The 27,485-nt window shown below is 42.4% G+C and overlaps 1 protein-coding gene across 1 annotated transcript; it reads right to left on the reverse strand.

Moving 5' to 3' along the window:
* Positions 1 to 21,462: 21,462 nt before the first annotated feature.
* On the reverse strand, positions 21,463 to 24,858 carry LOC109758005 (uncharacterized). The gene is made up of 6 exons (XM_040389640.2): positions 24,371 to 24,858; positions 23,787 to 23,884; positions 23,594 to 23,699; positions 22,746 to 22,805; positions 21,990 to 22,148; positions 21,463 to 21,660 (listed from the first exon to the last, which is right to left on the reverse strand). Exons 1-6 carry the CDS (start codon positions 24,856 to 24,858, stop codon positions 21,606 to 21,608), a joined length of 966 nt encoding a protein of 321 aa, XP_040245574.1. The 3' UTR covers positions 21,463 to 21,605.
* Between the last annotated feature and the right edge of the window lie 2,627 nt (positions 24,859 to 27,485).

The following is a 27,485-nucleotide window of genomic DNA, read 5'->3' on the forward strand; positions in this document are numbered from 1 at the left end:
GCATCTCAATGTTTTGCCGGCAATCAGCGGTGCCCTGGTGTTTGAAATTCATTCCCATTTCTTGCATGGGATCTAAGCATGCACCCAAGGACACAAATTTGATTTTTTGACCAATTTATATGCACTGGAGCATGTGCATGTAGTTCAAATTTGAATTATGCACATAAATGCATTGAAAACTCAGTTAATGCATAAAAATGTCCAAACGAACCCCAAAAAATCATAAAAATTCACACAACACTCCTGTTGTTCAATGTTGACACGAGAAAAAATTTGAAAGCAATAAGAGGCAATGGATATCGTTTTGTCCCCAAAGATGGGACATTCCCTACCGAAAACCATCATGCTTGTTGTGAGAAGCTCCGGTTTGTGAGAAGCATATACCCAAACCTGCCCCAAATGGGACAATTTTTTTACCACGACATGTTGATGCAGCTCCATGATAGCATGCCTAGTTCCATGAATTTCAGACGAGCTTTGGATTTACTATAATTTAAAAACTAGGCATCTCAATGTTTTCCGGCAATCAACGGTGCCCTGGTGTTTGAAATTCATTCCCATTTCTTGCATGGAACCTAAGCATGCACCCAAGGACACAAATTTGATTTTTCGACCAATTTATATGCACTAGAGCATGTGCATGTAGTTCAAATTTGTATTGTTCACCTGAAATGTCTAGAAAACCAATTTAATGTATAAAATGTTCAAACGACCCCTGAATAATTCCAATTCGTTTACGACACACATATAGTTCCATGTTCACTCCAGATAAAAGGTCTAGCAATTCAAACACCGTCCATTGCCGATGTGACCCCATTATGTAATTCAAATCAAGATGAAAAATCAAGTAGATCGCACACAATTTATTATCAGCAACCGTGTGAGATGCAGCACAAAATATCCTGGAGCACCGTTGGTGTATAGTGCGCCTATGGCTTACGCGAGAAGGTGTGTCGGCTACAGTCCACAACTGGCATCTCAAGCACACTAGCTCGCTCCCCAAATATCATTTCACTGTTCAATCGTCACTGGTGAAAGATGGGCACGTGGACCCGCGTCGTGAGGGCAACTTCGGTGGCCCACTCCGGTGAGAGCGCGGCTGTAGCCACCATGCGCGTGCTAACAAGGTGCATGAACGCGGCCGCAATCTGCGACCGGGCGGCAAAGGCAGCCCAAATGGCCGTTGTTGCTTCTAAGGTGGCGGCAGTGATACATCTCCGTCATATCTATAATTTTTGATTGTTCCATGCCAATATTATACAACTTTCATACACTTTTTGGCAACTTTTTATACTATTTTTGGGACTAACATATTGATCCAGTGTCCAGTGCCAGTTCCTGTTTGTTGCATGTTTTATGTTTCGCAGAAACCCAATATCAAAAAGAGTCCAAACGGGATAAAATGGACGGAGAATTATTTTGGAATATTTATGAATTTTGGGAAGTAAAATCAACGCGAGACGGTGCCCGAGGGGGCCACGAGGCAGGGGGGTGCCCTGGACCCTCGTGGGCACCCCGTAAGGCAGTTGACGCTCTTCTTTTGCCGCAAGAAAGCTAATTTTATTAGAAAAATCTGGGCGAAAGATTCAACCCAATCGGAGTTACGGATCTCCGGATATAAAAGAAATCGTGAAAGGGCAGCAGGAGAGAACGCAGAAACAGAGAGAGACAGAGAGACAGATCCAATCTCGGAGGGGCTTTCGCCCCTCCCACGCCATGGAGGCCAAGGACCAGAGGGGAAACCCTTCTCCCATCTAGGGAGGAGGTCAAGGAAGAAGAAGAAGGAGGGGGGCTCTCTCTGCCTCGCTTCCGGTGGCGCCGGAGTGCCACTGGGGGCCATCATCATCACTGCAATCTTCACCAACAACTTCACCACCATCATCACCAAATCTCCCCCCTCTATGCAGTGGTGCAACCTCTCTCTTACCCGCTGTAATCTCTACTTAAACATGGTGCTCAATGCTATATATTATTTCCCAATGATGTATGGCTATCCTATGATGTTTGAGTAGATCCGTTTTGTCCTATGGGTTAATTGATGATCATGATTGGTTTGAGGTGCATGTTTTATTATTGGTGCTCTCCTGAGGGATTCCCGCTGTAGGGTTTGCAATATGTTCATGATTTGCTTATGGTGGGTGGCGTGAGTGACAGAAGCACAGACCCGAGTAAGTAGGTTGTTTGCGTTTGGGATAAAGAGGACTTGATACTTTAATGCTATGGTTGGGTTTTACCTTAATGATCTTTAGTAGTTGCGGATGCTTGCTAGAGTTCCAATCATAAGTGCATATGATCCAAGTAGAGAAAGAATGTTAGCTTATGCCTCTCCCTCAAATAAAATTGCAATAATGATTACCGGTCTAGTTATCGATTGCCTAGGGACAAATAATTTTCTCGTAACAAAAAGCTCCCTACTAAAACTAATTTAGTTGTGTCTTTATCTAAAGAGCCCCTAGCTTTTATTTACGCTCTCTTTATTATTCTTGCAAACCTATCCAAAAACACCTACAAAGTACTTCTAGTTTTATACTTGTTTCCGGTAAAGCGAACGTCAAGTGTGCGTAGAGTTGTATCGGTGGTCGATAGAACTTGAGGGAATATTTGTTCTACCTTTAGCTCCTCGTTGGGTTCGACACTCTTACTTATCGAAAGAGGCTACAATTGATCCCCTATACTTGTGGGTTATCAAGACCTTTTTCTCGCGCCGTTGCCGGGGAGCAATAGCGTAGGGTGAATATTCTCGTGTGTGCTTGTTTGCTTTATCACTAAGTAATTTTTATTTGCTATTCTTAGTTGTTCTCTATCTTTAGTTATGGATATGGAACACGAAATACCAAAAAAATTAGGTGTACTTGCTACTCATGGAGATGGGGAACCTCCTAAAACCCTCGATGCTCATTATGTGAAAGATATTATGTACTACTTTGATAATCCCGAGAAAACCCCATTCAATTATGTAATGGGAGACACGTTCGATCAACGTGAATACTTTAGGGATTATCGCTTGACTCAAAAAGGGAAAGTATTATGGGATCAAATTCATATGTTGAAGTAGTATGCTAGGCAACTATGCTTGAGATATGATTATACTTGTTCCTCTAGGATGAAGTCTCCACACCTTCCCTTTTCATGCGAATTTAATGATAATGAAACCTTGGCTTCTTATGCTAGAGGTATATATGATTACTATGATGTGGAGCAAATAGAAGAATTTGTTGCTTTTATGGGTGCTTATGAAATTGAATCTATGTTCAAAGAATTTGAAAATCTTTATGATGCTGTTTATAGACCTGAAAATTTTTCTGTCCTTAAATATTGCTATGCCAATTATGAATTCAATTCCGATATTGATGCATTTATTGAGAAAGTCTCCGCTGTCCAAGAAGAGACTAATATTTTGCAGGAATCTATCGAAGAAGAAATTGATGAAACTGTGAGCTCATTGGATGAAAAAGATGATGAGGAGAGCAAAGAACAAAAGGAGGAAGAGCGGATTAGCTACCCGTGCCCACCTTATAATGAAAGTAACTCTTCAACTCATACATTGTTTAATTTCCCTTCGTGCTTACCGAAGGATGATTGCTATGATGATTGTTATGATCCCGTTGATTCTTTTGAAATATCCCTTTTTGATGATGCTTGCTATGCTTGTGGCCAAGATGCCAATATGAATTATGCTTATGGAGATGAACTTGCTATAGTTCCTTATGTCAAACATGAAATTGTTGCTATTGCACCCACGCATGATAGTCCTATTATCTTTTTGAATTCTCCCAACTACACTATATTGGAGAAGTTTACCCTTATTAAGGATTATATTGATGGGTTGCCTTATACCGTTGCACATGATGATTTTGATGAATATAATATGCATGTGCTTGCTGCTCCTACTTGCAATTATTATGAGAGAGGAACTATATCTCCACCTCTGTATGTTTCCAACACGATAAAATTGCAGGAAACTGTTTATACTATGCATTGGCCTTTACTTTGTGTGCATGAATTGTTCTTTTATGACATGCCGATGCATAGGAAGAGAGTTAGACTTCGTCATTACTTGATATATGTTACTTTGTGCTCACTATTAAATGCCAAATCATTGCTAATTAAAATTGGCTTTGATATACCTTGGGATCCGGGTGGATCCATTACTTGAGCACTATATGCCTAGCTTAATGGCTTTAAAGAAAGCGCTGCCAGGGAGACAACCCGGAAGTTCTAGAGAGTCATTTATTTCTGTTGAGTGCTTTCATATAGTTTAAAAACAACAAAAATAAAGAGGGGAACCTAAAAATTTTTCAAAAAGAAAAGCGAAAGTGAGAAAGACGAGGATTGTTGAAGCGGGAGCTAGCCTTGAACTTTGCTCATGCTCACAGAAACTTTGTGAATCTTGATTACAGAAACTTTTCAACAAAAATTATTATCCCCTTGTACAATTCCATTGTATTATAAAAATAATGTGCTAAGGTTTGCCTTTAGGATGTTTACAATGCTTGTTGGTTTGTACGGTGCAGGACAGAAACTTTAGCTGTAGTGCGCGATTTTTAATTTTTTACTGGAACGTCGAATGGTTCTGAAACTTTTTTCACTGTCTTTCTATAAAAATTGTTTATTTTTACAAATTTTTACAGAATTTTTCAAGTATCAGAAGTATGGTGAATGTTCAGATTATTACAGACTATTCTGTTTTAGACAGATTCTGTTTTTGATGCATAGTTTGCTTGTTTTGATGAAACTATCGATTTATATCAGTGGATTAAGCCATGGAAAAAGTTATACTACAGTAGACACAATGCCAAAAAAATATGAATTGGTTTGCAACAGTACTTAGAGTAGTGATTTGCTTTATTATACTAACGGATCTTACCGAGTTTTCTGTTGAAGTTTTGTGTGGATGAAGTGTTCGATGATCGAGGATGTCTCGATGTGGGAAGAAGGAAGAGAGGCAAGATCTCAAGCTTGGGGATGCCCAAGGCACCCCAAGTAAATATTCAAGGAGACTCAAGCGTCTAAGCTTGGGGATGCCCCGGAAGGCATCCCCTCTTTCTTCAACAAGTATCGTTATGTTTTCGGATTCGTTTCGTTCATGCAATATGTGCAAATCTTGGAGCGTCTTTTGCATTTAGTTTACTTTTTTATTTTATGCACCATGCTTGTATGAGATAGTCCTTGGTTGATTTATAGAATGCTCTTTTCACTTCACTTATATCTTTTGAGTATGGCTTTATAGAATGCTTCATGTGCTTCACTTATACCATTTGAAGTTTGGATTGCCTGTTTCACTTCGCATAGAAAACCGCCATTTGTAGAATGCTCTTTTGCTTCACTTATATTTGTTAGAGCGTGGGCATATATTTTTTAGAAAGAATTAAACTCTCTTGCTTCACTTATATCTATTTAGAGAGATGACAGGAACTGGTCATTCACATGGTTAGTCATAAAATCCTACATAAAACTTGTAGATCACTGAATATGATATGTTTGATTCCTTGCAATAGTTTTGCGATATAAAGATGGTGATATTAGAGTCATGCTAGTGGGTAGTTGTGGATTGTAGAAATACTTGTGTTGAAGTTTGTGATTCCCGTAGCATGCACATATGGTGAACCGTTATGTGATGAAGTCAGAGCATGATTTATTTATTGATTGTCTTCCTTATGAGTGGCGGTCGGGGATGAGCGATGGTCTTTTCCTACCAATCTATCCCCCTAGGAGCATGCGCGTAGTACTTTGTTTTGAAGACTAATAGATTTTTGCAATAAGTATGTGAGTTCTTTATGACTAATGTTGAGTCGATGGATATGTGAGTTCTTTATGACTAATGTTGAGTCCATGAATTATACGCACTCTCACCCTTCCATCATTGCTAGCCTCTTTGGTACCGTGCATTGCCCTTTCTCACCTCGAGAGTTGGTGCAAACTTTGCCGGTGCATCCAAACCCCGTGATACGATACGCTCTATCACACATAAGCCTCCTTATATCTTCCTCAAAACAGCCACCATACCTACCTATCATGGCATTTCCATAGCCATTCTGATATATACTGCCATGCAACTTCCATCATCATCATATACATGACTTGAGCATTCATTGTCATATTGCTTTGCATGGTCGTAAGATAGCTAGCATGATGTTTTCATGGCTTGTCCGTTTTTGATGTCATTGCTACGCTAGATCATTGCACATCCCGGTACACCACCGGAGGCATTCATATAGAGTCATATCTTTGTTCTAGATATCGAGTTGTAATATTGAGTTGTAAGTAAATAAAAGTGTGATGATCATCATTATTAGAGCATTGCCCCAGTGAGGAAAGGATGATGGAGACTATGATTCCCCCACAAGTCGGGATGAGACTCCGGACTTTATGAAAAATAAAAGAGGCCAAAGAAGCCCAAATAAAAAAAAGAGGCCAAAGAAGCCCACCAAAAAAATAAAAAATAAAAAAAATGAGAGAAAAAGAGAGAAGGGGCAATGTTACTATCCTTTTACCACACTTGTGCTTCAGAGTAGCACCATGTTCTTCATATAGAGAGTCTCTTGAGTTATCACTTTCATATACTAGTGGGAATTTTCATTATAGAACTTGGTTTGTATAGTCCAATGATGGGCTTCCTCAAATGCCCGAGGTCTTCATGAGCAAGCAAGTTGGATGCACACCCACTTAGTTTCCAGTATGAGCTTTCATACACTTATAGCTCTTAGTGCATCCGTTACATGGCAATCCCTACTCACTCACATTGATATCTATTAATGGGCATCTCCATAGCCCGTTGATACGCCTAGTTGATGTGAGACTTTCTCCTTTTTTGTCTTCTCCACATAACCCCCACCATCATATTCTATTCCACCTATAGTGCTATGTCCATGGCTCACGCTCATGTATTGCGTGAAAGTTGAAAAAGTTTGAGATTACTAAAGTATGAAACAATTGCTTGGCTTGTCATCGGGGTTGTGCATGATGTGAATATTTTGTGTGGTGAAGATGGAGCATAGCCAGACTATATGATTTTGTAGGGATAACTTTCTTTGGCCTTGTTATTTTGAAGAGACATGATTGCTTTACTAGTAGGCTGGAAGTATTATTGTTTTTATGTCAAATGATAGACTATTGCTTTGAATCACTCGTGTCTTAATATTCATGCCATGATTAGATACATGATCAAGATTATGCTAGGTAGCATTCCACATCAAAAATTATCTTTTTTATCATTTACCTACTCGAGGACGAGCAGGAATTAAGCTTGGGGATGTTGATACGTCTCCGTCGTATCTATAATTTTTTATTGTTCCATGCCAATATTATACACCTTTCATATAATTTTTGGCAACTTTTTACACTATTTTTGGGACTAACATATTGATCCAGTGCCCAGTGCCAGTTCCTGTTTGTTGCATGTTTTATGTTTCGCAAAAACCCAATATCAAATGGAGTCCAAACGGGATAATAACAGACAGAGAATTATTTTGGAATATTTATGATTTTTGGGAAGTAAAATCAACGCGAGACGGTGCCCGAGGGGGCCACGAGGCAGGGGGCGCGCCCTGGACCCTCGTGGGCACCCCGTAAGGCAGTTGACGCTCTTCTTTTGCCGCAAGAAAGCTAATTTTATGAGAAAATCTGGGCGAAATATTCAACCCAATCGGAGTTACGGATCTCCGGATATAAAAGAAATGGTGAAAGGGCAGCAGGAGAGAACCCAGAAACAGAGAGAGACAGAGAGACAGATCCAATCTCGGAGGGGCTTTCGCCCCTCCCATGCCATGGAGGCCAAGGAACAAAGGGGAAACCCTTCTCCCATCTAGGGAGGAGGTCAAGGAAGAAGAAGGAGGGGGGCTCTCTCTCCCTCGCTTCCGGTGGCGCCAGAGTGCCACCGGGGGCCATCATCATCACCGCAATCTTCACCAACAACTTCACCACCATCATCACCAACTCTTCCCCCCTCTATGCAGTGGTGTAACCTCTCTCTTACCCGCTGTAATCTCTACTTAAACATGGTGCTCAATGCTATATATTATTTCCCAATGATGTATGGCTATCCTATGATGTTTGAGTAGATCCGTTTTGTCCTATGGGTTAATTGATGATCATGATTGGTTTGAGTTGCATGTTTTATTATTGGTGCTGTCCTATGGTGCTCCCCGTGTCGCGCAAGCGTGAGGGATTCCTGTTGTAGGGTTTGCAATATGTTCATGATTTGCTTATGGTGGGTGGCGTGAGTGACAGAAGCACATACCTGAGTAAGTAGGTTGTTTGCGTATGGGATAAAGAGGACTTGATACTTTAATGATATGGTTGGGTTTTACCTTAATGATCTTTAGTAGTTGCGGATGCTTGCTAGAGTTCCAATCATAAGTGCATATGATCCAAGTAGAGAAAATATGTTAGCTTATGCCTCTCCCTCAAATAAAATTGCAATACTGATTACCTGTCTAGTTATCGATTGCCTAGGGACAAATAATTTTCTCGTAACAAAAAGCTCCCTACTAAAACTAATTTAGTTGTGTCTTTATCTAAACAGCCCCTAGCTTTTATTTACGCTCTCTTTATTATTCTTGCAGACCTATCCAAAAACACCTACAAAGTACTTCTAGTTTTATACTTGTTTCCGGTAAACCGAACGTCAAGTGTGTGTAGAGTTGTATCGGTGGTCGATAGAACTTGAGGGAATATTTGTTCTACCTTTAGCTCCTCGTTGGGTTCGACACTCTTACTTATCGAAAGAGGCTACAATTGATCCCCTATACTTGTGGGTTATCAGGCAGCAACATCTGCCTCGGGGATAGCAACTGGCGAGAGCGGCACAGCAGCTGTCCGTTCCGTAGCGGCGGCCATAGCCCTGATGGAGGCCGCCCACGCCCAGCTCCTGGCGGTCACCGCACAAATCAAACGAAGCTTCTCCGACAATGGTCGGCAACACACAGCCGAAGAGCTGGCAATCGCCGAGAGCGTTGGAGCAGCCGTCCGTTCCTCTGCCGCATACCTTGCAACGACGGAGCCCGTCCAAGCCTAGATCGCGTCCGCCCACGCCCAGCTCGTGGCGTCCTTTTCCAAAGAGATGGCAGACGCGGATGGCGAGATGCTTGCCGAGTATGGTGCGATGGATGCCATGGAGCCCCTTCCCCAGGAGACCGTCGGGCGCGAGCTGGACATGGAGGCGGGAGATCGACGAGCACCAGCCGTAGTAGTACTAGCGCCGGTCTTTAATCTGTTAGAGTAATGTTTAGGTCAGCTAGCTCTGTTTATTTGCTGAACTTGCTCGATTAAGAAGTATTGGTGTGTTGTAGTCTCCTTTGTGTACCCAAATTATGCAATGACGTGGATGACCACTATAACCATGGAAATTCAGACCAAAACTTTTGACGTTCAAACTCATCACGCACGGGTTAAGCTATCTGAATCGTTTGTGGTGTCCACATATCGTACATAGTTCTGAATAAGGGACCATGTGTGATGACACTTTGCGCGCCAGTTTCTTCGCCGAAGCGATTCCAATTTTTTGGCTTCCGCGGAAATATCTACCTCCTACCCCTCCCCCTTACCAAAAGCCACATTTCCCCTCTTTCCGGCTTCCTTTCCAAGTTGAAACCTTCACTCCTTGCTTGCAGCGCCGCCTCCTCGTCGGCGACCCTCCTTCACGCTGCTCGGCCTCCTCTATCCAGGTAGGTAATCCACACCCGACCCCCATCCTCCTCCTCCTTCCACATCCCACATGCCCCGACCGCCGGCGCGAGCGCGACACCTTCCACCCAAATCACCGACCCCTCCACCAAATAAGTGCTGGCCTAAGCCATGGTGCACGCAGTATAGTCAGGACCTCAAGGAGCATTTGGCAGCGGAGAAGCAAATCGCGGCCGCACGCGCGGATGAGGTCACGATGGCTGCCATTCATGCCGACCCCCCGATCTTGAAGGAGCACCATGCCATTTGCTAGCTACACCGGATAAGCATGCTCGGTTTACCCGTTGCGTGTGCTGCTCCTGCCTTTCCTTCACAAATTCTAGTGAATTGTGCTATCTAATTTTACCATGAAATCTGTTACTCTAGTGTATATGTTCTATATGTCATGCAGTGTGGTGCTCACTTATTAACTGTTTTGTTAATTAGTTGTCGTCTTCAGTTAACTATTTGGTTCATCTGCAACTGTGATGTTCAATTCTTCAGGCTGCAATTTTGTATTGTCTTCCATGTGAGAAATAAATCGAATTTATCTTTACAAAATTGTGGGTGCATTCTGTTATTGTATACCATGTGAGGAATAAATTGAATTTGTCTATAGTAAATACATGAGAAACAAATACAATTGCTACAATTGGCTGTAGTTAACTGTTTGGTTAACTGTCTGATCTTCTATTAGGAGTATGTTATATTGTGCAATGTGGTGCTTAGTTAATGTTTGGTTCATTTGTCGTGGTGTTTAGTTAACTGGTTGGTTCAATTCTGCAATGCAATGTCCAATTGTCGTGGGTAGAATTTTGTATTGTTGTGCATGTGAGGAATAAATCGAATTTGGCTGCCCTTAATACATGAGAAACATATACAAGTGCTATATTTCCTAGTTCTTAATCATGCTTGGTTTGGGTAAATGGGTTTTCCGTGTGGCTTGAATTAATCTGATGAATCTGAATGTGCTTATTTTTCATCAACATATTTTACTGATAGCATGCGAACCCTTACTTAACCTGATGACTAACTACCTTATATGTGTTGCAGGGAAACAATGGGAAGCACTGAGGTTTAAAATCGAGGTTAGCACGTGCATGGTCCGTTGTCTAATAGCACATTATTCTGCAATTGCAGGAACCATTCTAATATTTAGGTTTTTAACAATTTGGTCTTGCACATGTAGGTCCTGCTGTCAGAGGTTTTGACCCACTGTTCGACCTTTTTTGCATATGGGGAAATGAGTTGTCCATGAATATCAATCAATTCAAGAAACTCAGGAAGATTGTTAGGATAAAGAAATTAGCGACAAAAAACAACAATATTTTTGTCTGCACAATGAAGAAGACATTAGTTCACTACAAGATGGTACTAACTATTATACCTTGCCTTTTTTATTCCATTGCCCCATTTTCAATATAGAGAAGATATTTATGCACATCCTTGTTTTCAGGCCTTTCCAAAGCAGTTCACTGATGATTACCTCTCAAACTACCTCTATGGTCAGGAGGCAAGGAAGGTTTCATACAACACCCACGGTTCAATATTGAAGTGTTCCAGAAGAGGATGAAGGACGAAGGATGGACGGTCAATCATCCACAGGCACTGGCCTAAAGTTGCAAAGACCTTCAACATGAATGAAGGCTCAATATTCGCCTTTTGCTTCAGGAGTTTTCCAGATGAGATGCATCTGTCTATATACCGTCTATGATGCTAATTTCGAAAGGTTCTACATGTTGCATGTGGAACTTGCTGCTGGTGCAGTTGTGTAATGGGGTAGCTGAGTGCTGAAGCTATATCATGTTGTACTCTGATGTATTTCAATTATGAAATTCTGCTTCCTTAATATGGAAATGAAATATATTGTGTGCTTAATATGAAATGTCAATTAGATTAATAAATGGATTATGAATAATCGGATAATTAGCCTGCTAATGGCGAATTTGCCTGCTAATTGGGTTTTGCTATTGCAAACGGTTGTTAAAAAAATACCGTGGGCGATGACCTCAGGCAACGGACACAGTTTCTAGGAATAAACCGTGTTGGATCAATGAACAATCACACACGACTTTCTCTTGAAAACTGTTTGCGTTAGGCCACCTTGCGCAAACGTTTACCACATAAAAACTGCGTGTGATGGACAGCCTTTGCCACACAGTTTCTTCTACGGACCGTGTGTGATACATTCAATAATGCAAACGATTTAACGGGAAAATTGTGTGTGATGTACCTATGAACGGAAACGTTTTCCTTGGAGCGAATGTGTGGGATGTGCATATGAACAGAAACGTTTAGCGGGGACTGACTGTGTGGGATGTACTTGCGACCGGAAACAATTTTGCCGTATAATTGTATTTTTTAGCTCTATTGTACGTATTTCCGTATTTGAGCGATTGCCGGTCACACACGACCTCATTTTGCCGAACATGTGTGCCAGGAGGGCATATCCCCGACGGTTTCTGGGTCGTGCGGGAAGGACCGCCCTATCGCCCACACTCACTTGGCGACGGTTCCAAATGCCGTCGCAGAAAGGGGTTAAAAACCGTTTGGTTAGGACCGACGCGCACCAGTGAATCCTCGCATCATGCTCCTCCGTCGGAAGCTGAACTATCCTCTGTTGTGGCTTGGCCTTGTGCACTTTCTCCTTGCGCACCACCAACACCACATCAGACTTGATATGATCATCTGTCATCGGCTTCAACTTTCCCTGTTTGCCATCATGCAAAAATGTATACGTATTTTCTCTCCCAGCATGAGTAGCATTGTGATCATACTGCCAAGGATGCCCAAGTATCAATGCACCCACCTCCAATAGATATACATCGCACTCCACCTCATCAGCATACTCACCAACTATGAATGGCACACGCACCTTGTGTGTAACCTTCAGCATACCGCAGCTATTCAACCACTGTACATGCTTAGGTTCAGTAATACGCCAGGTGGACAACCCCAAAGATGCCACCATTGCCTTACTTATGCCATTGGTACAACTACCACTAGTAGAAAAAGGGCCTAATGTGAAGCACATTAGTCCCGGTTTGTAACTGAACCGGCACTAATGTGACCATTAGTGCCGGTTCCAACGGCTAGGCGGGCGGCGCTCATTAGTACCGGTTTGTGGAGAACCTTTAGTACCGGTTCGTGCCATGAACCGGTACTAAAGAGGTGGTGGCAGGCTGTTGTCAGGCTGGGGCCCCACCAACACCTTTAGTACCGGTTCATGCCACGAACCGGGACTAGAGATGCACCTTTAGTCCCAGTTCGTCTAACCAACTGGTACTAAAGGTCATCCTATATATACCCCTTCGTCGAGCCCGAGCGCTCTGTTCTTCCCCTTTCCTCTCCTCTATTTTCTTCCTCTTCCTCTCGAGCTCACACTCCATTTTTGCCAAAATTTGTGAAGATTTGAAGGCACCCCATCCATCCAAGTGATCACAAAGGTTAGCATCTTTGTCCTTTCATCTCTCATTGCTAGATTAGCTCTTGCAATGCTCTATAAGTATAGTGATTTCTGGGTTTTATTTTGGGAGGAATTATATGTGGTAGTATTTGATTTATATGCAATATGAGGTCAAAATAACTCTTAGTTTGCATATGTAGGTGTGGTTTACTTAGCGCCTTCCTATCTTCGTCCTAACCACCGTCGATCGCCCGCACCGTCCCGTCGCCGGCACCACCTTGTGGTGAGCCTCTTGTTCTTATCTTTTTTATATAAAAAAATCATGTCTGTGTGATTTAGATATATAGTTACTTGTATAATTATCTTACGCGTACGTTGTTTGTTATACATAGTGCCATGGTTTTGATATCCGTCCCCGTCAGCCCTCGTCCGGGTTATGATTCGGATGTGGTATATTCTCTGTTATAACTATTTGTTGCATTTCGTGTTTATGACAAATTATGCCCATCAAGTTGACATAGATATTTTTATCTAGGAGGTATGTGAACCGGAAATTCCAACCGACCCTATTGTTGAGAGGTTAAATTTAGTTGAAAGAGAAAACAAGTATTTGAAAGAAAAATTGAAAAGAATTGAGGGGAGAAGATGGAATTGGAGTTGCATGTTGCCGATGTCATCGATGATCACAAGATCGAGATGGAGAAAATGCGCTTGAAGATTAGAAAGATTAGAAAATATGCCATTGATAGTGAGGCTTGGTATCATTATGTTGTTGGATCAATTGTTACCTTAGTTGCGATCTTGATCGCATTTGTTTTTGCATTTAATTTTCTAGATAGTGAGTTATTTGTATGTTTGCTTTATGAGAATAAGTGTTGTATGAACTTGTATTAATTTGGTCTATTCGGTGCTGTGTGATGAAGATGAGCCGGCAATGGATGTACGATGACCGATGCTCTCCCCAGTTTGTTAATGGCGTCCAAACTTTTCTGCTTGCGGCTGAGGCGAACAAGCGTGCGGATGGTTTTATGTCTTGTCCATGTGCTGGCTGTAAGAATGATCGGAATTACTCTAAGTCAAAAACCATTCACTGGCACCTGCTTGAGTCCGGTTTCATGCCCCACTATAATGTTTGGACCAAGCACAGAGAAAGAGGGGTTATGATGGAAGACAATGAAGAGGAAGAGGACGACGACAGCTATCCTGGCCATGGGTTCCCTGAATACGATGGTACAACAATGGGGGAAGAAGCTGAGCAGGCAATGCGGGAAGAAGCTGAAGAAGAGGCATCATATGAGCCCGCTGATGATCTAGGTCGGGCCATTGTCGATGCAAAGAGAAACTGCAAAACTGAAAAGGAGAAGAAGAAGTTGCAGCGCATGTTAGAGGATCACAAGAAATTGTTGTACCCAAATTGCAAAGCTGACAAGAAAAAGCTGGGCACCACACTGGAATTGCTGCAATGGAAGGCAGAGAATGGTGCATCTGACAAGGGATTTGGAAAGTTGCTGATAATGTTAAAGAAGATGCTTCCAAAAGAACAATGAATTGCCCGAGAGTACGTACGAAGCAAAGAAGGTTGTCTGCCCTCTAGGATTAGAGGTGCAGAAGATACATGCATTCCCTAATGACTGCATCCTCTACCGCGGTGAGTACGAGGATTTGAACGTGTGTCCTGTATGCGGTGCATTGCGCTATAAGATCAGCCGTGATGACCCTGGTGATGTCGAGGAAGAAGATTCCTTCCAACGTGATGGGGTATGCTCCTATAATACCACGGTTGAAACATTTGTTCCAAAAAAAAGAGCATGCCAAGTTGATGCGATGGCACAGAGAAGACCGTAAGAAAGACGGGAAGTTGAGAGTACCCGCTGACGGGTCGCAATGGAGAAAAATAGAGAGAAAGTACTGGGAGGAGTTTGAAGGTGATGCAAGGAACGTATGGTTTGGTCTAAGCGCAGATGGCATTAATCCTTTTGGGGAGCAGAGCAGCAACCATAGCACCTGGCCTGTAACTCTATGTATGTATAACCTTCCTCCTTGGTTGTGCATGAAGCAGAAGTTCATTATGATGCCAGTGCTCATCCAAGGCCCTAAGCAACCCGCGGCGACAACATTGATGTGTACCTAAGGCCATTAGTTGAAGAAATCTTACAGTCGTGGAATGAAAAAGGTGTATGTGTGTGGGATGAGCACAAACAGGAAGAATTTGACCTACATGCGGTGCTGTTTGTGACCATCAATGATTGGCCTTCTCTCAGTAACCTTTTAGGACAGACAAACAAGGGATACCGCGCATGCATGCACTGTTTGGATGATATCGACAGTATATATTTGGATAATTGTAAGAAGAATGTGTACCTGGGACATCATCGATTTCTTCTGAGCAGGCATCCCGTAAGAAAGAAAGTCAAGAATTTCAAAGGTGAGGCAGATCACCGGACAAAGCCTCGCCACCGTACTGGTGATGATGTACATGATATGGGCAAGGATTTGAAGGTAATCTTTGGAAAGGGTCCTGGCGGACAATCTGTTCCGAATGACGCTGACGGACGCGCACCCATGTGGAAGAAGAAATCTATATTTTGGGACATGCCATATTGGAAAGACCTAGAGGTCCGTTCTACAATCGACGTGATGCATGTGATGAAGAATCTTGGTGTGACCCTGCTTGGCTTCTTGGGCGTGTATGGGAAGACAAAACATACACTGGAGGAACGGGAGGACCAGCAACGTATGCACGGAAAAGACGACATACATGAGGGTCATGCCAGCTACGCTCTTACCAAAGAAGGGAAGGAAATCTTCTTTGAATGCCTGCTCAGTATGAAGGTACCGTCTAGCTTCTCGTCGAATATAAAGGGAATAATAAATATGGCAGAGAAAAAGTTCCAGAACCTAAAGTCTCATGACTGCCACGTGATTATGTCGCAACTGCTTCCGGTTGCATTGAGGGGGCTTCTACCAGAAAATGTTCGCTTAGCCATTGTGAAGCTATGTGCATTCCTTAATGCAATCTCTCAGAAGGTAATCGATCCAGAAATCATACCAAGGTTAGAGAATGATTTGGTGCAATGTCTTGTCAGTTTCGAGTTGGTGTTCCCACCATCCTTCTTCAACATCATGACACACGTCCTAGTTCACCTATGCAAAGATATTAACGTTCTGGGTCCTGTATTTCTACACAATATGTTCCCCTTTGAGAGGTTCATGGGAGTCTTAAAGAAATATGGTCATAACCGTGCTAGGCCAGAAGGAAGCATCTCCAAGAGCAATGAAAATGAGGAGGTCAATGAGTTTTGTATTGACTTTATTCCTGACCTTAAGCCGATTGGTGTTCGTGAATCGCGGCATAAGGGCAGACTGGATGGAAATGGCACGCTAGGACCGGAACAAATAATATGTATGGACGGGCATTCTCTCACTCAAGAACACTACACAGTTCTACAAAATTCCGCCTTGGTGGCTCCATATATGGAGGAAAACAAGAATATTCTATGCTCCAAACACCCGGAGCAGTCTGACGACTGGATTACACGTGAACAAATGGGGACTTTCGCCGGTTGGTTGCATACACGTGCCATGCATGACGCAGCTGTTGAAGATGACCTGTACTTGCTGTCCCAGTTACCATCTTCGAATATAATGACTTTCAAAGGGTACGAGATAAATGGGAATACATTTTACACGATCGCCCAAGATAAGAAGAGCACCAACCAAAATAGTGGTGTCCGCTTTGATGCAGCAACCAAGAGGGTAAAGGACACATATTATGGTTACATAGAGGAGATATCGGAACTTGACTATGGACGTGGTTTGAAGGTCCCTTTGTTTAGGTGCAAATGGGTCAATATGACATGAGGCGAGGTAACGGAAGACCCGCAGTACAGAATGACAACAGTGGATCTCAACAATCTTGCGTACCCAGACGAACCATTCGTCCTAGCCGATGATGTGGCATAGGTTTTCTATGTGAAGGACATGTCTACCAAGCCGAGAAAAAGAAAAGATAAGGAAGCGAATACATCATATGATGAGCCAAAGCACCACATAGTTCTTTCAAGGAAAAGAAACATCGTGGGAGTGGATGACAAGACAGACATGTCAGAAGATTATGAAAAGTTTGATGAAATTGCTCCCTTCACAGTGAATATTGACCCGAGCATCCAGTTAACTGATGAAGATTGTCCATGGTTACGGCGCAAAGGGACACACGTGAAGAAAAAGTTTCACACCCAAAGATCCCACTCTGGGATGTGACTTTCACTGTCATCACTTTCTTCTCTAGTGAGTTTCCGGACTTCTATATCTGGAAAGTCCCACTTTGGACAAACCATAGGGAATCTTTGTAATAGTTAGGGAGCTTATGTGTTTTGGCATTTGAAACGTGTACTTTTGTGCTTCAGGCAAACGTGTACCTTCCTAACTTCATTTGCTATTTTTCAGCTCATTTACTGATTTTTTTTAGCTAAATGACCCTGAAATTGAAAATCACTACAAATGAACTCTGAAAAGGTTGAAAGTTGGCATGGTATCACCATTTCACCCACATAGCATGTGCAAAAAAGTTGAGAGGGTTACGGCAAAAACTGGATGCACTTCGTGTACAAAATGGACAATCTCTTTTGAAGTATCAGGGTTTCGGACGAAAACTCATCTATTACAAAGGCATTTCATTTTTAAAACTTATTACAACTCCAGACTTTTTGTGCATTCAGTATGCACCATTCAAAGCCACATCATCAACTTTCAACCCTTTCTTATATCATTTGCTATTTTTCATGCATTTACTGATTTTTTTTTGAGCTAAATGACCCTGAAATTGAAATGCACTACAAATGAACTCTGAAAAGGTTGAAAAGTTGGCATGGTGTCATCATTTCACCCACATAGCATGTGCAAAAAAGTAGAGAGGGTTACGGCAAAAATTGGATGCACTTCGAGTACAAAATGGACAATCTCTTTCGAAGTATCAGGGTTTCGGACGAAAACTCATCTGTTTACAGAGGCAATTCATTTTTTAACTTATTTCAACTCCAGACTTTTTGTGCATTCAGTATGCACCATTCAAAGGCATGTCATCAACTTTCAACCCTTTCTGACATCATTTGCTATTTTTCATGCATTTACTGATTTTTTTAGCTAAATGACCCTGAAATTGAAAAGCACTACAAATGAACTCTGAAAAGGTTCAAAGTTGTCATGGTATCATCGTTTCACCCACCTAGCATGTGCAAAAAAATAGAGAGGGTTACGTCAAAAACTGGATGCACTTCGTGTACAAAATGGGCAATCTCTTTCGAAGTATCAGGGTTTCAGATGAAAACTCATCTGTTACAAAGACATTTCATTTTTTAATAGCCTAAGTATTACCAAATTGAATATAATGATAAAACACACTAATATTAAACATAACAAAAAAGAATCTCTGAAAATTCTATTTTTAAAGTAAAGTTATTCACAAACTAGTGATTCACACAAATTTCAAATAATTCAAATTTAAACTATTCAAATTTGAAAACTACCGGCACTAACAGCAAGTTTGTAATTTTTTGTACCTAAAGCAAAATTATTCACAAAGAAACTCTAAATACAGCAAAAAACAACTCACAAATAAATAAAAGAAAATAAATAAAGCAGAAAAGAATAAAAGAAAATTAAAAAAGCCCGCCTACTAGGCCACAACGGCCTGCATACAACTAGAAACCCAACCTGTAGTTGGGCCAGGATGCAGGCCCATAAGGCGCAGTAGGCCCACAGGGTAGCGCGGCAGTTTAGGCCCAGAAGCCTGCTTTGGAGAGGAGCTCGTAGGAGCAGCAGCGGCTGGGTTTATAAACCAGTGCGGTTGCCCTTCGCTCGGCGAGGTGGGAGTAAACTTTGTGCACCGCGGGTGGCAGCGTACCCCCTTTAGTACCGGGTCGTGGCTCCAACCGGTACTAAAGGGGGGGTCTTAAGTACCGGTTGCTGCCACGACCCGGTACTAAAGGGCGTGCGCTTCCCGCCGCTTGGCCTGGCCAAAATAGGCCTTTAGTACCGGTTGGAGCCACCAACCGGTACTAAAGGTCCATCCTATATAAACAACACTTTAAATTTTTGCAGTTTCATGTCCCACTTCCTCTCCTCTGCTTTGACATCGACGTCGCCCCGTACACCGCCCCCATCCCGCGCCCTAGCCATCGCCATCACCGTCCCCGTCGCTGCCCCCTTCCCCATCGCCGCCCGGCCCGTCCCCGTCGCCGTCCCCGTCGTCGTTGTCTCGCCGCCGCCCCGTCGCCGCACCCGTCGCCGCCCCCTGTCGCTGCCCCGGTTGCCCTGCTGTGAGCCCCCTGCGCCATGGCCGCGCCCTCGATCATCCGATCGAGCCCGCCCGTACGCACACACACACACACACACACATTTTTCTTACTTATTTTATGTTTTCTGTTTTTTAGTTTTTTATACTTTTAGTTATAGAAATGTTATATGAATTAGATATATATAAATGTTAGATTAATATCGAAGTTATAGCTAGCTAGATGAATTAGATTAATGTCAAATTGTTAATTAGATGATCGAATTAGATATATTAATGTCAAATGTTAGGTGAATTAGATAGAAATGTTAGATTAATGTCAAATGTTAGATGAATTAGCTAGATAGAAATGTTAGATGAATTAGTTTTTTATACTTTTAGTTATAGATGAATTAGATATATTAATGTTAGATGAATTAGTTTTTCATACTTTTGTCAAATGTTAAATGAATTAGCTAGATATATTAAATTAGATGAATTAGCTAGCTAGATATCATCTGTCAAAGTTTGAATTTTGACATATGCAACATTTGATCATATATATTAACTGATCATATGTCAAAGTTTGAATTTTGACATATGCAACATTTCATCATATGTCAAAGTTTGAATTTTTACATATGCAACAATATTGGATCATATGTCAAAGTTTGAGTCAAAGTTTGACTTTGACATAGATTTATCAAGATGCAGATGTGCAGAAAGTCAAGGACGCTGCTCTTAGGAAGATGGCGGTTGCATTCAACAACCACAAGAAAAGTATATGGGCCAAGTACGTCGAAGGAGGAAAGAAGACTCCAGAATTCATGGGAACACTCGAGAAGCAAAGAGATCACTGGCCCGCTTCCGTGAAATTCAAGGAATCGGAATTAGCTAAGGAACGGTCAAGAGTAAACAAGCTCAATGCCGCAAAAAGGGAGCATTACCATAGGCTGGGGTCAGGTGGCTACGCGGTGGCCTAGCCTAAGTGTGATAAGGCTGAGCAACAGATGGTGGATGCATGGGTCATTCCAGTTACATTGAGCTGGCCCCCAGGTGCAGGACTTGGTTCTATGCGCATGGGGGGATGTTGGACCCAAAGACATGCCAGGTTTTGGAGAAGGCAAGTCTTAAAGGAGCCGACGTCAAAATACCTGTTGCAATAGAAGAGGCTCGAACGGGGGTGTTCACGCCCAACAGAGAGAATGATGAGCTTACGCGCGCCCTAGGAAATCCTGAACACCCGGGAAGAACACGAGGCAAAGGCATTGTTCCGTGGTATGAGGGGTTTGCGGACTGGAACACCGACTACAGAAGCCATGCAAGAAAGAAGATGGAGGAGGAGAAGAAGTGGAAGCTGGAGAAGGAGCAGAGGAAGCAGGAAGCAGAATGCCTTAAAGGCCTAGAATCAGCGCATGAGGAGTTGGCACTCTAATTCCAGCGGCAACAGCAGCAGATCGACTCACTTAGCCAAGAAAGGGGGTCTCAGCAGCGGCAGCAACTAGCGGATCCAGCATTGGATACCATCGTCCCATCCATGCCGAGACACTACAAGAAATATGTCAACTTGCGATCTTCACTATTGGTCACTGAAAGGTCATTGTTTTTCATTTGCGACCTTTTTGTGACCAAAAACAGAAGGTCAAAAGCTGACGGTCATAAACTGAAATTAATGACCTTCTCTATGAGAACGTCGTGGAATTCCACGACCAAAAAAAAAGGTCGTTGATTCTATGACCTTCTGTTTTGGTCGCTAGCTCTCTGCCCAGGCCAAGTCGGATCCGACGTGGCAATCTGACGTGGCAAAATTGCGACTAATTAAAAAGGTCGTTGATAAGATTCAGCCCGGTCCGATTAGGTGTTTTATATGGGTCGAGCCCAACAATTCAGCCCATTTAGTATATTTATTTCTGTTAATTTTTGTCTGCTACATGGGCCAAGCCCAATTGGTCAGCCCGTCAATTTTTATGCACGTTTGGCCTTTCAAGAATATAGGTACAATTTTATGCAGCCCATTTCTAGTTTACATTCAGCCTTTTTATACATTCAAATAATAATTCAATCCTAGAGTTGGTCCAGTACTCTTTTCAGCCCATTCACATATTCGTACAAATGATCCTCCTTTTCGACAAATTTCGCAAATAATTTCATATTTCATCACTAAATATGTTTACATCACAGGCCATAAAGCCCTACAAAATAGTATCACTTGTTCCTATACAAAACTATCAAATGATACGTACAACAAAACAGAATACAGAAAATTTAGTTCAACAAAAACAAGTTTTCTTCCTCTTCCATCTTCCAGAACACACAACACCTGTCAAAATAAAGATGCCACAACAAAAATGGAAGGATCAGCCATTAGAAGCATATTGAATACAAGGGAAACAATCAAACTAAAGAAATGAAAGGCACGCACTGTGAAAATTTTGACAGCACGAATTTTTTTTTGTATTACATAACGAACAGAAATGTAATCTGATTCCATAAGACATATGGAATTATCAAAAAGACAATGCAAAATTTATAGTGCTAGCTCAGGAATAAGGCAAAGCATATTTAACAGTGCGAGCTTAGGATGCCACCATGCACACTCCAACAAACACTAAACGGTTTAGTGGGCAAGAGAGCAGGACACAACTGTACCTGGAGATGCTGCTAGCCAGCGACAAAAGTAAGTTGGTCGGAGCCAAAGAGGGGTCTGCCAAAGGAGCCAACCATGCCGACGAGGATGAGGTAATCGGTGATCTTCTCCAGGTTCTCCTTGATATTGTCCCACTCCAGGTTGTCCCGCTGCAGCTCATCCTACACCGCCCAGAAACAAACAATTCATATCAACAACTGCATAGATCATCCATTGTTTACTTATCTAGACCAGACACTACTACTCGTTTGCTTATCTAGACCAGACACTACTACTATTTGTGAATATAGCAAATGTAAAAAAAATGTAAGTGGTAAACAACACTTGAGAATATAGCAACAGATTAAGAGCATATTGTTTAGCATCACAAATAGTATCACAATGCTACAAGAAGCTATTAGGATAAAGTAGAGCTTCTACATTACATAGTCAGATATGAAGGACCAAGCAAACTGTTTCGGAAAAGACAAGTTACAGAGCAATCATGTATTGACCATCCTACTGGTAGCAAGGGCATAAAGATAATCACTTAACAAGCAGTACCAACATGACTAAATCACATACCAAAGTGCAATCTAATATCCCAGCTGCCAAAACACCATATCAAGATTCCGTACAAACAGAAAAAGAGCATGCGCTGCAGGACATATAAATATACCATGAGCATTATTCCTACAAGGGAAATCCTTGTAAATATTACAAACATGCCGCTGGGTACTAATCAGCCAGTGTAGTGTCATGGCTACCCGAGGAATCACCTAAACACACGGCCTCGAAGAGGATGGGCAGTGCTACCTGCACTAGAGTCACCATGTTGCCTATGATTCGATCAAGACAAATACAATCAGTATCAGGATCAGAGGTTCAGAACAAGAATAGTGAAGGCATTTATGATATATAAACAACAAGGAGATGATGCAAACTCTAACGAAGTAGGCACTGAGTAACAACAACTCCATTAAACTTAAGTTGTTGCTACATGCATATACTAAATAGAACCAGAAGTATGTCGACTACTAGACAGCCATGAATGATGCCCAGGAAAAAAGAATGCACAAACACAAACAATAGAGCCACTAATTAACCACAAGTGAGTTATCTCAGAGGTGCTATTCAAGCACTTGGAACCAGTATAGCAAGATGGATTACAAAAAAAACAATTCAGCGTAAACCATTGCAGCATGAAGAGGTATATAATCTTTTCACCTGCATTGCAATTTTCAGGATATGGAACCAGCCACTAAGCAAAGCTTAGGCGAAACATTCTTTAGGACCAGCTAATTCAATAATAAGCATATCATGGACTGGAACAATCTATACCACTGTGGATGTTGTTTTCCACTATATATCTCCAACAATAACACTAGTATCAAACTTGAAAAGAAATGCTTAACTAGCTAACTCGTTTCTGAAAAGACAAGGCATTAAGAGGTATCATCATTCTTTTAATAACTTGCATTGCAACATTCATGATCAACAGCTATGCACAAATGCAAGAAAATCTACACGAACTGCCCGGCTCTCTTAAATATTTTCTTCAAGTGGTTTCTTTACAGCTGGGTATATGTTGCAGTTGACAAAAGAAGATGTATTTGCAGTTGCGTACCACTCTGGAATGTCGATGTGCTGCCTGACCTTCTCACTGTCAGCCACCAAGTCCCAGGTGGTCTTCTCCTCTAGACAAGCATGGGGAGTGCTCTTCCGGCGCCTTTCTGCAATCAAACACAAGCAGATTAAGCACTGCGATCTCCTAGGAACACCAGTGAACAGACACACGAGGGGATCAAAACGAAACCAACCTGGTCGAACAGCACGATCCTGTAGAACTCCGGATCGAAGTATCCACAGTTGCCGGGCGAAGTGCCAGCCTAGGACCCCCGTGGAGGAAGACGACAGGCTGCAGACAGAACAAAATCGGTATTACTAAGGGAAGAATTGCAGGTGTACAACTGGTAAATGTCATAAAGCCTTCATGTGTACATCTTTCTTCATAAAAGTACTTACAAAAGTAGTCCCATCTCCCACTCCTTGTTACTTACTACATGAAGTACCCATAGTCCAAGAGAACAATTCACCTGGTGCTAATCATGGTCTGATACTGGGATACACACAAACTAGTGTCCACATGTTCGCTCTAAATTTAAAAATTATGCCCTAAATGTAAAAAATCTGGGCGGTGCAGAGGAGGAACGACGTTGTGTTTCTTTCTTCTCTGAAGAAAAGAAGAGTGTTGCGCCATCTGATGTGATGCACCCATGGATTACAACTCCCTAAACCCTCGCCTGCTCCGACAGCCCTGCTCCGGGGAGCCGACGCGGTGGCGGGAGAACCCTAGAACGGAATGGGAGGTGGGGAGAGAGGGGGAAGGGAAGGGGAGGGGAACCTTGGCCTTGTAGGGGAGCGGGCCGTGGTAGGCGAGCACCTCCTCGCCCTCCGTGAAGGAGACTGCAGAGCCCTTCGCCTTGTCCTTCCCTCCACTGCCGCCGCCGCTCGTGGTCGTGGTTGTGTTGGAGCTGCCCCATATGGCACCCACACCGGCACACATGCCAAGGGATGGAGGGAGGAAGGCGTGGTCGTGGGAGGGAGGGAGGGAGGAAGGCGCTGGATTGAATCAAGGCACGCCCACGCCGGCACGCACGCACGCCGGATCGAGACTAGTGGATATGGGGGATGAAGGCGAGGGGAGGGGGATGGCGGAGACGAGGTCGGCGGTGGGTGGGGGCGGCGGTGGTGGGTGGGGATGGCGGCGGTGGTGGGTGGGGATGGCGGCGAGGGAGAGGAAGGCGCGGCAGCCTCGATCGGATCTGGAGAAGGAAAGGGTGGGTGGGTAGGTGGGTTAGGGTTTTGGTCTTTCAGGAGAAGATCCACCATTGGATGGGCGTGTGATGGATGGCTCAGATCGTGTCCAACTTGGTGATCCGCGTGGACGTGGTTCCTCGCTTCTCATTTGTTGGCTGGCTCGTGCTCAAATATCCAAAAATTTGGACCCAAATCTTTGATTTTTTTAAATGCCTACAAATTTGTGTTGAAAATTTTAACCACACCATTTTCCAGAAGGCGGTTGTTAGGCGCCGGTCAATCGGCCTGAATTTGGGTCGCTCGCCTGGCGACCCTACGATGTTTTCGTATGTAACCATTTGATTCAACCCCAAAGTTATACTTTCTTTCCTATCTTTCTCGTTCTCCTTAGATAGAACACATCGTTGACCCTCCCGTTGTTGCGCCGTCACGCACAAGCGCAGTCTGCCGCCTCACAGTCGGCATCACCCCGGCGTTCTCTAGTTGTAGCATTCACCAGTTCTAGCACCTCCCTGAAGCTGCTCACCATCGGGGATGAAGCATCCTGAATCAACAGTTCCAGCAATCCATATTGTCGGTTCAAGAAAATTTCTTCACCACTTCCAAAACCTCCCCCGCAAATTGCTGACTACCAAGGATGCAACATGCCAAATTCATTTTCCATTTTTTGAGTGCCCAAAATAAGTTTTTTTTGTGAATGACCTACCATATATTTGTTGCAAAATTGTACCAAATCAATTTTCTAAAATACTAGGCCATGATTAATGCACAATTGACCAAATGGTTGGGTGTCAAAATCCTTGATCCAGCTCTGGTGAAAAAGACAAATTTCCGCCGATTCAATAGGAAGCGGGTCAATTTTGAACTGTAGCTACCTCATAGTTTGCTCTTTATTTTTTCCAAAAATCATTTCTACGTCATAAATATCTATTTAATCAGAGAAACATCAAAAGGTTTCCAAGATTCAACAACTAGCTAGGAACGGTCAAGCACGCCGTTTCGACCGCATTTTGAAACGGGCATAAAAAATTAAAAAAAATTGGAAAACCTTCGCATTGTGTCATTATATGTGACCAAGTTACCAGGAAAAATAATAAACTTATAATACGACAATTCTTTTAAAAAAGTGTTCTCAGAAACGAGCTATCATGTGTGGAGATCAATGGCTTTCAAGCCAAATGATCAATCTTATGGCCACATTCATGGCATAGTTTGTTCAAATGATCTCATATTGTGCACAAGGGTGCATATTGGAATGGCAAACAATGTTGCCTAAGGAAATTTTCATTTTCTTTGGACGAAAAAATCATTTTCCATTTTTCGAATGCCCCAAATGAGGTTTTTTTTGAAGAATCTACCAAATAATTGTTGGAAAATTGGATCAAATCATTTTTCTAAAATATTACGCCATATTTAATGCATAATTGACGAAATGGTTGGGTGTAAAATGTTTTGATCCACCTCTAGTGAAAAAGACAAATTTTCCCGTTTCAGCTGGAAGCGGGTCAAATTCGAACAGCGGCTGCCTCATAGTTTGCTATTTATTTTTCCAAAAATCATTTCTAGGAACAAAAGTATCTATTTAATCAGAGAAACACCCAAAAAATTCCAAGATTCAACCACTAGCTAGGAACGGTCATTCCCACCGTTTTGACCGCATTTTGAAACGGGCATAAAAAATTCAAAAAAAATCAAAAAATTGGAAAACCTTCGCATTGTGTCATTATATGTGACCAAGTTAGCAGGAAAAATAATAAACTTGTAATACGACAATTCTTTTAAAAAAATGTTCTCAGAAATGAGCTATCATGTGTTGCAAATTGTGCCCGCCGTATGTGACCAATATAATGACACAACAATGAAAACTATGCCATCAATTTTCCATTTTTCAAGTGCCCAAAATGAGTTTTTTTGTGAAGGAACTACCATATATTTGTTGCAAATTTGGACCAAATCAATTTTACAAAATACTAGGACATATTTAATGCACAATTGACAAAATGGCTGGTTTCAAAAGTTTTGATCCACCTCTCGTGAAAAAGACAAATTTCCGCCGATTCAGCAGAAAGCGGGTCAAATTTGAACTGCATGTGCCTTATAGTTTGCTCTTTATTTTTTCCAAAAATCATTTCTAGTTACATAAGTATCTATTTAATCAAAAATACATGGTTTGGTGGTGATACGTCGATGTTTGGATGGTGGCCCAGGGCCCCAACTCGAAAGCGCATAGACTCGCATGCCCGCTGCGTGGTCACCGCGTGACCGTGGCATTGCCATGCGTTCTGGGCAGCCCAGGCATGTCTAGTAGGTTGGGCACTCCCTTGGTAGATGCTAGAAAGAAAATAACAATAGAAGAATCTCTCGAGGAGACTGAACTATGCTCAAACATGAATTAGCAGCCAAGTGTTTGATTAGCGGTATAGGAAATTCACAAGGCCAATGGGCTTGAGTTTTGGCTGAGTATGATTATCTACTAGGGAGACTATCTTGGCAAATTTTCAGCTCAAATGGAGGAGTTTGGATGGCACTTACTTCGGAAATTTGCCGAGGAACATTTACTAGGCAAATTGAGCTGAATTTTGTCATGAGGCAATGATTTGGATAGGAAAGAGTGCCCAAAATTTTTTTAGGGCAATCAAGAATATAAAAATAGCACTTCCTTCACAAAGTGTTGTTCTGAACAGAATAGGAAAATGAAT

The sequence above is a fragment of the Aegilops tauschii genome, chromosome 5 (genome assembly GCF_002575655.3).
Source record: "Aegilops tauschii subsp. strangulata cultivar AL8/78 chromosome 5, Aet v6.0, whole genome shotgun sequence".
Lineage (NCBI taxonomy): Eukaryota > Viridiplantae > Streptophyta > Magnoliopsida > Poales > Poaceae > Aegilops > Aegilops tauschii.

Bases quoted from the DNA above. Each gene is read 5' to 3' on its own strand.
- LOC109758005 (XM_040389640.2), bottom strand. From the start codon at position 24,858: ATGGTGGATCTTCTCCTGAAAGACCAAAACCCTAACCCACCTACCCAC. The intron at 23,885-24,370 runs GTTCCCCTCCCC...TTCTGTCTGCAG, and splicing joins CGCTCCCCTACAAGGCCAAG to CCTGTCGTCTTCCTCCACGG. The intron at 22,149-22,745 runs GTGATTCCTCGG...TGGGCGGTGTAG, and splicing joins CTTCGAGGCCGTGTGTTTAG to GATGAGCTGCAGCGGGACAA.